Source organism: Apostichopus japonicus, chromosome 16 (assembly GCF_037975245.1).
Source record: "Apostichopus japonicus isolate 1M-3 chromosome 16, ASM3797524v1, whole genome shotgun sequence".
In the NCBI taxonomy this organism is placed as follows: domain Eukaryota; kingdom Metazoa; phylum Echinodermata; class Holothuroidea; order Aspidochirotida; family Stichopodidae; genus Apostichopus; species Apostichopus japonicus.
In genome coordinates this window covers 14,284,037-14,295,643 of record NC_092576.1, presented here as the reverse complement: position 1 = coordinate 14,295,643, position 11,607 = coordinate 14,284,037, and the positions used below count along the sequence as shown (strand labels likewise).

Here is an 11,607-nt window from a genome sequence, read left to right as displayed (position 1 = left end):
GGGCGAAGCGTACAGAAATTTTTTGAGTAAAGATACTTCCTAGATCTCCGGAAATGACCCTTTCCTGGCCTTGCTAATTTGCAAATAAACGAATAATAAATAGGTGTCATTGTCAATAAAATGTGACAAAAATCAATAGGTAGATGAGAGCGCAATAAAAATGTAAATAATCGCGAATAAGTTAAAAGTGGTAAAAAGCTGAAAAGGGCGCCAGCAGTCCATTTGAGTCCGTCAGGGGGGGCAACCGCCCCCCCCCCCCCGACTGTATGGACGCTCCGCCACTGGTGGTCATCATGCCCTGCCCAATAAGGTGCATGTTAGATATGCTTTGATCGGTGTGTGTGTGGGGGGGGGAGGAGCAGTAGTAGGGATTGTAATTGAGGGGTGATCATCATTTGTCTTAATAAGAGACATAGTAAAATAAGAGAGAATTCATCATCTACAAATCTTGCCATTTTAAACATGAAAAAATTCATGAATTTTCGAATTAACGACTCACGTTTATAAGACACAAATAATTTCTACAGTTCAGTCAATTTTAAAAATAATGAATGTAGATTAATGTGATTTATTGAGAAGCCTTCAGGTCAAATACAAATGAAAAAATAAAACGAACCAAAAGGCAACTGATTTGAAACTTATAGTTTACTGTAGTAGTAGTAGTAGTAGTAGTAGTATGTTAAGAATGAATATATTGCACATGTACAGTATACATTAGTCAATACTGTAATACTACCATCACACCATCCATACAAATTATGCAAACCATGAATACTATTTGGTCATTTCAAACAACACACCTACTGGTAAAATGGTCCATATTAGGGTCGTCAGATTTGTGGCCTCCAATCTGATCATGTACACTGTAGCAGCTAGCTGTTATACTCTACTCAACAGAATTGTCCCCAATCAGTTTGAGAAAAGTTTAGAAGAGAAATTATGATATATATATTTTTTTTTCGTTTTTGGATAGCTCTACTTGTAGAGAAGCATTTTAAACGGCTCATGTAACAAATTGAACTTCGGTGACCATTATCTAATATTCTAGCATATTAGAGCCCAGCCAAATTAACTCATGAGGTGGCATACAACTATTAGAGTCTACATCAATCCCCCAATGGTTCCCCTAGCTCAGGAAAAGTGCCAAAAAGCAGCAGGAGAACATCTTTTATGAAATGTTATCAATCAGGATCTGTTTTTTTTTGGGGGGGGGGAGTGGGGGAGTGGGGGCATTTGCCAGTTGAAGAGCATGAATTTAAATTTAAATTGAGGCAATTTTAGAGCCCCTTTAGGTCTCCCTGCAGGAGCCAGGTAAGAACATTCTTTACTCCTGAGTAAAGAGGTCTGTTTACAAGTGACGAAAACTTCAGGCTCTCATAGAAAAAAAAAAATCTGCGTTGCTCATGATATGGAAACTTGATAGTGCCATGTATGGCCAACTTGTCAGCTATCCGGTGATGGGTAGCGTTTAGCTAGTGTGAACTTCTATCTAGCCTTAGAGACCACATTACTTTTGTGACTGAGTGTGTAAGTCAATGGGGCTTTTAACAGGCTTATGCTACCTTAATAGTTTTGCACTTAAATTAACAGTAACTGCAAAATGTGTATATTCAGTCACTTTTTTAAACTTACTTGTGCCAATTAAACTTTTAACTAGCACAACGAATCAAATTTTGAGCTGTTGCTCACTGCAGTGACAGCTCCTAGTTAAGTTTTTTTTTTTTTTGGGGGGGGGGAGTCTCCACCCGCCATTAGGTGAAGTATTGTCAACTTATCTTAGAACAGAAGACAATTTTAGGTGTTTATCATGAGTAGTGTTGTTAAGTGTTCACAAACCTGATTGAAGTTAGCAGCCACTTACAGCCAATGTCAACAAAAAAAAAAAAAAACATTTTCTGTATAAATAGAGGGCAACAAAGCTAATTAAGAACGATAACAATCATACAGGATAAAAGTCATCATGTAATAATGGTAAAACAAAAGCACCTCAAAACTTGGCAACAAGACCTGCCACTGTAGCGCCTAGGGCAGTGATTCCCGCCCTGGAGTTCCATTAAGAACTCTGATCTTTATTTTACGAATGACTAGCTATCGTCAAACTGATCATGTCACTTCCACAACTTCTCAACTCTCCAGTTTAATTTACAAATCAAAAACTAATGACATGATCAAGTCTACTTAAACTTCAACTTTTTGAAATTATAATGAATTGGAAAATCAGTGAGAAAGCTTCCAGGCTCCACCAGGTTTCCGAACCCGGGGCTCTGGCTTTATATGCAGACACCCTCGAATATCAATATAAATATATATATGTATGTATATATATATATATATATTTATATATATATATATATACAGGCGCGTATCCAGGGGGGTGTTGGGGGCACGCGCCCCCCCCGTAAGAAAAAGAGGAGAGAAAAAAAAGAGAAGAAAAAAAGGCGCGGCCTGACATTTGAGTTATACCTCACGCCTACTGCACGTTCAAAAATACCCGCCAAATTACAACTGGATAGAGCAGATATTATAATTTAGTCGGAAATCTCAGGTCACCATAAGTCCGCGACCGTTCACATTACATTTATTAAGAAACCCGGAAAGAAGGATTATTCTTAAAAACGCACGCGGACTTGAAGTACGAGTACGCGAGCGTTCACACAAACACCCATACACACGCATGCAAACACCCACACGCACACATACACACATGCACTCAAACCGATGAAAGCATCATACCTCTATGACATCGTGCAATAGCACCAACATAATATTGGGTTAAAATTATCACAAATTCATTTCTATGCAGAACATCTTTTTTTATTCAAAATGGTATCTTAAATGATTTGATTTAATATATGTTTATTGATATTTCCTTAATATTTTCAGTTGACTAACACTTTGAAAACTGTCCCTTTTTTTACTAACTCTTAATTTGCCTTTAATCGCTTTTATGGAATATATCTATCTTACGTTTTATTCTCTCTTATTAAACATAATTGTATTTTATGCTATTCAACTGGAATGATGGAACGGAAACTATAACTAGATCTAACAGCTATAGGACATGTTTCTTTTGAATTTATGTGTGCTATGAAAAAGAGGTTCGACCCACACCCTCTATCCACTCTTGTTCAAACATATATTTATTGGATGCCACCATATACAAATTGAAATGATAAAACTACCATTAATTTATCATGCACAACCAACCTGAACATTCTGCAGCTTGCTTGCATTCTGTGTGCATTGAAACCTTAGCTTTTTCTTAGTAAACTTATCTAACATTCTGTCCAGATGTTGATCAAGGAATGAAAAGAATGTAGTTTCACAGGTTTACATTAGCAAGACTTGAGAAATCAACAGAAAGCTGTACAAATAGAAAAATCTTATATCACTACCAAGTATTATTCTCAGTATTGTTACCAGGATTTTAAGAGTTGCGCCAGCGCCGGGATACAACATCTTAAAAATTGTTTGCGTCTGCTCAGAAAAAACTTGCGTCCCCAAGTTCCTCCACATAAACATGCACTTTAAATTACCTCTATACAGGAACCCACAATACTTCGCTATAATGACACCCGACAAAAACATTGGCTTGTGCGCAGTATATACATATACATATATATATATATATATGTATATGTATATACTGTATATATATATATATATATATATATATATATATATATATATATATATATATATATATATATATATATGTATATATATATATATATATATATATATATATATATATAGGTATATATATAGGTATATATATATATATATATATAAATATATATATATATATATATATACATATATATATATATATATATATATATATATATATATTACACTTCTTCAGCCATTTCTACCATAACCGAACAGGGCTGGTATTACTCCAAATATATCGATTGCTATTGATCAAGCTAATGCAACAGCTGACACATATTTATTTTAAAAATGAAATTAAATAGGTTAGTAGTGAGTACAATACATAAATGATTATTTGAATTGGACTCCATTCTTCAACATATCTACACCACAGACACTTAACCGTATTATTAAAGGATTGGTTCAGGTGTTTGACATGTCTATTTTGTATGAAAGAGCACAAAAAGACAAAAAAGAACAGTGAAGAAACTACCATGATAGCATGCTCTGTTAAGGAGATATGACACTTTGAAGATATCAACATTTCTTTGAAAACGACTGGTGTAGAAAGACTTACTGTGAGGGTGTGACCTCACATCCTCACTTCCTTAACATTTGTGAATACATTTCTTTAAAAATTATTTACATTTTTTAACACATTTGAAAATAGTATCATCAAAAATTCTTCAGATGTACAATCTCAAATACTTCCTTTGACAAATATGAGATCTCCTGACATATCTTTTGGTTGAAAGTCATGAAATCTCACAAAATATTTAGAGAAAAAAACAAAGACTTTTCAGGAATGTGAGGATGTGACATCACAGCTAGTCAGATTTCAGCAGTTTCTACACAATCTGATAAAACTTTACACTTGAATATCTCTTTAACCGAAAAAGATGTTTGAACAGTTTTTTTTCACCAGTGTGTTTCTTTCATTGTCCTCTTTCATATTATATAAACATGTATGACAACTGAACTAATCCTTTAAGCACCACGAATCATTCTAAGGATAATTGGACTTCTCCAGGAAAAAGACTTCAACATTTAAGTATATTATCTGAAATGACTATATGCTGGACCAATCTAGTTTAAAACATTTATATACAGGCCAAATTATTTTGAAACCTTTTTTTTTTTTTTATCAAAGTCAACTTATCCTTGAGAGCTCCATGGCTTTCCTATCTTACAACAAATGGTCTTTCACATTGTCAAAGAACACTCCAAATGGAGTGCAAGAACTGTAAGTTTGATACACCTTCCCGACACAAAGCGTGTAAAGGTTACAAGGAGTGTTAGCTCAGTGGTAAATGCCGGTGCCTTTCAAACGTAGGGTCCTGTGTTCGAGTCACTCCAAAATTAATGTATGTCGTCCAGTTACAGAGTTGTTGACAATTGACAATTCATAATCATGGACGTTAAATAGGAATCTAAGAGACTAACTTCGGTCAGCTTGCGGCTTTGATAAGCCAATGATGGCTTCTTCGCGAGTTCCTGCTTGCAGGAGGATCTAAAATTGCATACATTATACAAGCCATTTGATTTCAGAGCCCCATGAAATGTGAATGTGGTTGCTTTCAAAGGGTCGTAAAAATAACTGCCTCAGATGGCCGATTATTCAGACTGATACATAGTATAATTTAAAGCAAGAGTTGAAGGTTAAAGTCCTAATCATCATTATTATTATTGTCATTAATATTTACATTTTTTAGTGGCAAGAAAGTGTAGTTCTTTACGAATAAATAAAAGTACATGAGCAATTTCAAGGTTACAGTCGTTCGGCAGATGGAGAAATTGATCTAATCTTAAGCGTCTTTTATGAGGGAACTGTATTTGACATATATATATATATATATATATACAATAATGGAGGGAGAAAGAGAAGAGGAATTTTTTAAATTACTTTAGTAGCTAATAAGTTTTAGTAGTAGATTGGACAACTTGGTAAGCCTAACCCCAGTATCTGAGGTGGGTCGGTGGTCGGGGGGGTGGGGGGGGTATTGTCATTTTATCCAAATCTATATGAAATGACTGAATTGGATGACCATCTGACCTAAAGATGAAGGTGCAAACCATTCAAATTTCCCCCCAATATTTGTCTAGTTAACGTCGGAAAGTCGTCGTCGTCCAAACCGTTTCCTTCACGAATGCATGATGGCAAACTGTAGACACGTTTTCTAAGACCAATGACCACCAAAAAAATGTCACCAAAAAAAAAAAAAAAAAAATGATAGATGCATATGCCTGATTAAAGTACCATTAAACATGAACCACAGTTTTAATATTTTAATATATTTTTTAGGATATTTCTGTACACAGGTCGAAGAAGGTCAATTTTGCATCTGATGCGATCGGCTTGTCTGGACATCTCGACCGGAATGAATTTTAGATCTGTTTCGTATTTTTTTTGGTCTCGTCTTTCAAACCTGATGATGGAGATTACCTTCGTTATTATTTCGGTTGTTGGCGTTGGATTCGGACTCCAGGGGTGGAATGATGGTATCGCTGGGATGGAGAAGCTGGAGTTTGAGAGTGTTTGGCAACTCTAAGGACATCAAATCCTTGCTCTTCACTAATCTTCTGATCTTCTGACAGCAAAGGTCTTGTAACGAGTAAACTGTGAAATTTGGGGTGAGAAGTTTGGTAATCATTAATTAATTAATTAATTAATTTTTTTTTTTTTTTTTTTATTATTATCAGCATGATCTGTTTTAAATGAGAAGAAAAGTTTTTCAAAAAAGACAATGTGAATTGATGAAAAAAATAATTAGAGAACGTTTTTACCAACTATTTGAGGAGGACCACAGATTTTGTGATAACTTATGTACGGGAGGAACATGCAATTAACAAGAAATTAACTTCTAGATAAAGTCTACAGTAAGTATCCAGTTCCATTCCACAGAAAGTCCCATACAGTAAGTATATATATATCGCGCGATTGGAGCCCTTCATCCATTTAATCCTGTACATTGTGCACCAGCAGACTGTGTTCCCTTTTGCCGATGATCAGTACAAAACTGCTATCGTCAATTAAAAGAAACAACTAATATCATCAATTTAGACCATCGTTAGTGTACAGGCATTTTTTTCCGCCACAAGTTACCGTATCATCGATTAAATTCCCTGCATACACACGGCTTTGCAAACCGAACCAGAACTTTACAGGACAACGTTACAATTTACACAGACTCACTGTACATATACATACACGGGTCTCTCGGATTGCTCACCTGGTATCTGTATTCGGACCGTCGGCGCTTCTCTGCCGTCCCACGCTACCGGGAAATAGACCTCTTCCAACTTGTTCTGGCTGGTCCTGACGTAGAGTTTGTCGTTACTCTCTTTGTCCCGGAATATCCAGGGATGACCCTCAAAGGTCCTCATCTGTAAGTACTGTCTGGGTTGGAGACCGCCTCTGTCTCTCGTGTAGTCCACCCGCGTCCCTTCAAAGTCGATCCAGAAGACCCTCACCGTCCTCTGAGAGCAATTGACGAAGGTCGCAAACGCCCGGATGCCGCTGTCGTCTGACCTCAGGGTGATGCCTGCATTCTGCATGTTGCGGTGAGAGGGCATCGTGATGAGCCCCTCCGGGCCCTTCAAATGTCTACAAAGAGGAGAAGATGAGAAAGGGGGGAAAAAATGATGGTTTAATGTCGTATTATTATTATTATTATTTAGGTTTACGGTCTTGTTCAAGGCCAAGGCCTTCTCACACGACTTTTACAACCCTGGTCATCAATTGGTAACTTGTCACACCTACACACCAAAGTGTGCACAATCCAAGTACTCTCTCCTGGGGCACCACAACCACGTGTCCCCTGGGGGACTTCCCATAGGGTGCGGCCACAAACCTGCGCGAACAACTATGTTTACAAGTTACCTCGCAAGTCCCCATTTATACACCTGGGTGAAGAGAGGCAAATGGAGATAAAGTGCCTTGCCCAAGGACACAACGAAATGATCTGGCCAGTGACTTGAACCTGTAGTCCACTGTCTTAACCACTTGACCACAATGGATTGAGATAACAATGGTAATTCTCCTTCTCCATTGAACAGGATTTAATGTACGGGTAAACAAACAATAAGACATATATTCAACATTTTTAAGCCCAAACTAAAAATTAAAACTTTGGCCAAATTTGTTACAATATATATACATTCATTGTACTACAGTAATAATTGTTATTATTATGGTAAGGGGTACAAGAAGAATCATTGTACATGTAATACATTAAACTTTCCCATTATATGCTGAATTATAAAAATCTTGGAGGCTTCAATGTATTTAGGATCAAGAAAAACATTTCCTAACTCCTTGCAAACCTTTCTACTCTCCCCCCCCCCCCCCACCTAGCTCCTTCCCTGCTTACATGATGTACATAAATTTCACTTTAGATTATTTCCTGGACAGAGGGTGATCAAGAGGGATAATCAGGGTCCTTCTCAGTGGCGGAGCTAGGGGTATTGGTCGGGGGGGAGGGGGCGAAAATGGTCTGTAGGAGCGCTTTCGACACTATCTAAACGGAGCGCCACCACAGGTTGGCGCGGAGTGTACAGAAATTTTTTGAGTAAAGATACTCCCTAGATCGCTGGAAATGACACTATGACACTATGGAGTGGTGTATAACGTACACTGCATGCAGACTTGAAGTTTGGTGTTTATTACTATTTCAGCCACTGCACGTGGCGTATCGTCTAAAAATAGATCGAAAACCCAGTAGAGTTCTTGGAAATAGTTTCGTACAACGGAAACTGTGCCAATTACACCAACAAAATGTGACAAATATCAATAGGTAGATGAGAGCGCAATAAAAAAGTCAATAATCGCGAATAAGTAAAGAGTGGTAAAAAGCTGAAAAGGGCGCCAGCAGTCCATTTGAGTCTGTCAGGGAAGGGGGGGGCATTCGCCCCCCCTCCCCTGACTGTATGGACGCTCCGCCACCGGTCCTTCTGTTGTTTTGGTTTTTCATACACTGTGCCAGATTGATACATGAATATTGTTCTTTTCAATCTGACTGTTACCTATGGCCGACTGTACTTTCTACAGTATATAACTAGGTCTGTCATCTGGTAATCTGTGAATTGACCCTAGGCGTACAGCAACGAGCCAACTTCAGTTACCGGATCAGCTCAACTCTCTATATAATAGGTGTTTGTATCTTTGTGGATAGAATACTGAAAAGCTGTTCAGCTTAAAACAGAATTAATTATTCATGAACGTAGAATAAGTTACAGATTGGATTTTGGCAACCACAATATCAGTGTTTGTGAACCATGCAGCACTATATGGTCTGTACACTACTAAAGGGTGTGAAGACTCGTGCAAAAAGAAACGTCTAATGCCGGTAATCTGACCTAGTTTGGAATGAGGTGTAACAGAAGTGTTAGACACCACCATTGATCCCAGAAAATTACACACACAGCTTGCTACCGTTGGTAATTAGACACTAGTGTACAGTCAGTACATACAGCTGCGGTCAATACACCCACTCCACAGTGTATAAACGATACAGCGATGGACATCTCAGGTCCAGCTAAAGATAACAAGGTATCACGTTTCATTACTGTCTGCATTTTGTAGCCACACGAACAAAACGTCACTTGCAAGCAACAGAAAGTTAACTTTTTCAGATGGCCGCACGCAGTTTGGGGCGAGTCTTCAATGCCTTTAACACCAGAAGTTGGTAGATATAAATTTGACGTCACAAGGGAGTTGTACTGCTGTTACCCTGGTAAACATTAGCTCTGTGGGCGTGTTGCAGAAGAATTTGGTAAAGTCAGCTTACAATAATGGACACAGTTCACGTTCCAAGGGAGTATCTTTTTTGTGACAAGGGAGTACATCCTCTGTAGCAATGCTGGCCCTGTGGTCTACAGCAACCTACTAAGCCAGCATGGAGGGTAAGGTGAAGCTAAGTAGTAAGTTATACCAGTTGCTAGGCATTCAGCAAAATGCTCACTGAAAGTGAAACATCGTAGGCTACTGTCTGGTTTTGTATTGGAAAACCTTTTTACCCATCTTGCCAGTGAAAAGAACCGTCCATGCAAACCAATGTACAGTAGGTCTTTGCTGACAACTGCGATAACGTACACATAGCCTAGCCTAAGGCCAAATTATATGATTGAACTTGAGTACATCATGTTAAAAAAAAAAGGGCAGCCTAATTACCCGATGACATTCGAACTGTTGGACAATGCACTGTATGCTACCGGCAAGAAGCCTAACTTACTAGATTACTCAGTCTTATACAGTTACCGAGTTGGCTTAACGTATCTTCTCTGGGTTCGTTCTGAAGCTTTGGTAAGAGGAAATGTTAACTAATGAAGGAAGAAGGAGAACAGCTTAAGTTAGATGAAGAATCAACAGTCAGAAACGTCATGAACATAAAATCCAGTTGTCCTGTTACAACATTGCTTTCCTGAACTACAGCAGCATACGTGACATATAAACACAGCTAGCACGGTAAATTCCCTAGCCGAATATACTGAGTTCCCATAAATCTATACGACGTAATAAGCTAGTATAATTCTTCGCCTTATCTGTCCGTCGGTTTCCAAGCTCGATTTGTCAGGAAACAAGGACTTGGGCTAAAATGATTTTCTGGTGACATATATGTGAAAATTATATACAAGATGAATCGTTATAAGCGATATTAACATCAGTTTTCTTATAAATAGGTGACATATCAAAAGATTCCACTGATTGGATAAAATTGTTAAAATTATTCTTGATTGTAAATTCTAATGAAATTTGGTATTTCTGAACCCCTCAATTATAAAAAAAAAAAACTAGGACGGATGATCGCTTAAAGGTAGTCAGTGTAGGCCCCAAATTATAGCACGCTATAATTGCTAGAAGTTTTCAAAAATTACTTTCCTGGAGGTCTTTATCAGGAACACACAAGATGACTAAATGTCATGCAGTGAGGAAAATTTCCTCGAAGGTGGTAATAAAAACTATCTAAGGATTTTGACCGAAGTAACAATATTTGCATAATATCTAGCATATTTGGGGCCAATACAGCATACCTTTAAGTGCCACGCATGACTATATGTAATATAAAGAGGGTAGAGGCAGTGGCGTAACTATAGGTTTTGGCGTCCGGGTGCAAGAGTAGAAAATTGCGCCCCATGGCACCCCTACTACTGAAAAAGAAAAAATTGTGCGCCAAGAGCGCGGAAATTTTTGATTAAATTTCTCAGGCAAGTCGTTACAGCAGCCTCCCCACCCCCTTAATCAAATTGTGCTCCTATGCCTATATATGATATTTCCAACTTTCGAAATATACTGCCTTGGAACTGTAGACTGAAATACCCGAAATTTCCGTGACATGTAGTCAATACAGAATACAGAACACGGAAAGAGAAAACGGTCGAAATGTACTGAAAAGAAATCACAATCTATAAATTTGCTAATAAAAACAGCTACATTCAGTTCTGATTCTTATATTAGTAACTGGAAAATATTCATACCTGACGACATACATCAATTGCGTCATATTTTTCTTAAAAAGTGCTTTTTTTTTTTTTTACTCTCATTCTCCCATTACAGCGCCCCTCTAAACCTTGCGACTGGGGCGCACGTGCCCTCCCTTGACCCCCCCCCCCCCTCAGCTACGCCACTGGGGTAGAGTAAATGTGCTGCACTCACTGGGAAAAGAACCGCGAATCAACTTTACAAGAAAGAGAAAAAAACTGGAAAATAGACAACGGGAAAGAAGCAGAGGAAAGGAAAGCAACAAAAGACAACCAGAATGCGAAACACATTTACAAGACTGAGCCACTTAATTGGCTATGAATCCTCTTTAGACTACTTTTTGCACACGACCCGGAGTACAACCGTTGGCGTCTATTACTAAATCTAACTTGTCCCTTTCAAGTCCTTCTCACGCACTGGTTGTTTACGGTATTTATATATATATATATATATATATATATATATATATATATATA

The 11,607-nt window shown here is 37.8% G+C and overlaps 1 protein-coding gene across 3 annotated transcripts; it reads right to left on the bottom strand.

Annotated features, from left to right (window-relative positions):
* Positions 1-3,805: 3,805 nt before the first annotated feature.
* On the bottom strand, positions 3,806-10,114 carry LOC139983076 (von Hippel-Lindau disease tumor suppressor-like). 3 transcript variants are annotated; one of them, XM_071996416.1, is made up of 3 exons: positions 9,824-10,114; positions 6,885-7,258; positions 3,806-6,271 (listed from the first exon to the last, which is right to left on the bottom strand). In XM_071996416.1, the coding sequence occupies exons 2-3, from the start codon at positions 7,225-7,227 to the stop codon at positions 6,075-6,077; spliced, it is 540 nt and encodes a 179-aa protein (XP_071852517.1). In that variant the 5' UTR covers positions 7,228-7,258; positions 9,824-10,114; the 3' UTR covers positions 3,806-6,074. The 3 variants fall into 3 exon arrangements, with proteins under 3 accessions (XP_071852517.1, XP_071852519.1, XP_071852516.1); XM_071996418.1 differs by having other exon boundaries at positions 9,911-10,114; XM_071996415.1 differs by having other exon boundaries at positions 3,807-6,271; positions 9,885-10,114.
* Positions 10,115-11,607: the final 1,493 nt, after the last annotated feature.

Excerpts from the sequence above, each read along its gene's own strand:
- LOC139983076 (XM_071996416.1), bottom strand. The coding sequence starts at position 7,227 with ATGCCCTCTCACCGCAACATGCAGAATGCAGGCATCACCCTGAGGTCA. Across the intron at positions 6,272-6,884 it reads GGTCCGAATACAGATACCAG|TTTACTCGTTACAAGACCTT; the intron begins GTGAGCAATCCG and ends CAAATTTCACAG.